The 1580-nt window shown below is 56.6% G+C and overlaps 1 protein-coding gene across 1 annotated transcript in view; it reads right to left on the bottom strand.

Moving 5' to 3' along the window:
* The window catches only part of ELF4 (E74 like ETS transcription factor 4), a 38719-nt gene that overhangs the window by 1721 nt on the left and 35418 nt on the right, over positions 1 to 1580 (bottom strand). The window contains exon 8 of the mRNA XM_007450470.1: positions 672 to 1049. Within this exon, the coding sequence (XP_007450532.1) occupies positions 672 to 1049 (378 nt within the window). The remainder of the gene's footprint in view (positions 1 to 671; positions 1050 to 1580) is intronic.

Below are 1580 nucleotides of genomic sequence, written 5' to 3'. Positions count from 1 at the left end.
TTCCGATCAGCCATGAGTTGAATAAGATTAACAATCTGATTTTACTGTGTGAGGAAACAGGAACAGAGAGGTTATGTAACTTGCCCTAGGCCACACAGCTAGTAACAGGGACACATCAAGGCTTTCTGACTCCAGAGCTCGTGTTTGTCACCGCTCCACTCCACTGCCGCCCCTCTTCAGAAGAGCATCCCTGTGGCCCACACCAGCGTAGTGACAGGGACATACATATAAGCCAGACAAAGCCCAAAGTTTTCACGGAAAATTGGAGGCACCTTAGTGTGGACAAGAACTAGCAAGAGCTTTCGTGGTGGGCTTGGAAGGCCTGAGGAAGGCAGGAAGTTGCCTCTTTTCTGGAGTGGAGGAGCCTTGTGGGGATGAGCCCAGGAGTGGAGGCTCCCGGTGGCTGCTTGGGGAGCACTCTGGGGTAACAGAAACAGCCCCAGCTGGCAAGAGAAGCACCCCAGGTCAACAGCTGGCTCGGCCGTTACATTGGCGTGTGACCTCAGGCAAGTCACTTTTCCTCTTTTAACCAACAAGTGTCCCACTGGCTTCCCCGGGATGCCACAAGGGTCCCAGGAGACCCGAGAGAGAGTGGAGCTTTGCAAGAAGCTGAAAACGCTCCCCATCACGAGGTACTATGGGAAGACTTGGAACGACCTGGGTGCACTTACCTCACAGCTTTGGTGCGTTTGGCCTGGCTCTCTGGTGGACAGACAAGCACCGTAGAGGTAGTGGGGATCTCCTCGTCTAGAGACAGTCCCGATTCCAAACTCGCAGATGGCTGTAGACCAACGTGCTGAACCTTTGGCTTTTCCCAGGAAGTGGCGCCCTTGCCATGAGGGACAGCTCTGGATGATACCCTGGAGCTGGCTCGCCGGGTGGTGCTGCTGGACGAGGTGGAGGGAGTGGAGGCCTGAGGGGATGTGGCTGGGACTTCACTTCTCTCATCCTCGTCTTCAATCACCACCAGGTCCTTGGGCATCTCCTTAAACTGGTACACCAGCCTCTGCCCTTCCACTTTGGCAAGGATGCCTCTTTGGTAGTAATATCTGTGGGACACGGGGCGGAAAGTGGGGGGTGAGCCAGGGACACACCACCCTCCCGGGCAGGGTGCGCACGAGGTGGAGGCTGCTCGGGGAGCCAGACGGGAGCCCAAGGGCAAGGGAAGGGGTCGGGCCGACTCTCGGACTTGGAAGGCTTTTATGAAATTTCTGATATCTCCCCCCTGATGACTCAAAGGGTCCACAAGCAGGGATTTCAAATGCTGACCCCCATCCTGCTTTGGGGCAGAGGACGGGGGTGAGTGAAGGATGGGAGGGGTGGACGATGGGGGGTCAGCAGTCCCCCAACCTGAGAGACCGACCATGGGTAAGTCAGGCCCATCTTCCTGGACCCCTAGCTTGCAGAATATGAAGGAAGCCCTTCTTGGGGGTGGGGGGGGCCCTAAAGTTCTCTTTCTGCTCTAAAAAGAAAAAAAGGCTAGGACAGAAATGCAAGAGGAAGGGGACTGTCCCTCCCAGGCGGGACCTGGGAAATGGGCTGGGGGGCGAGCAAACGGGAGAGTCACAGGAATTCCCGCC

Source organism: Lipotes vexillifer, unplaced genomic scaffold (genome assembly GCF_000442215.2).
Source record: "Lipotes vexillifer unplaced genomic scaffold, Lipotes_vexillifer_v1.1 scaffold215, whole genome shotgun sequence".
Taxonomy (NCBI): Eukaryota; Metazoa; Chordata; class Mammalia; order Artiodactyla; family Lipotidae; genus Lipotes; species Lipotes vexillifer.
The sequence above is the reverse complement of the archived record's forward strand: the minus strand, read 5'-3'. Positions and strand labels throughout refer to the sequence as shown.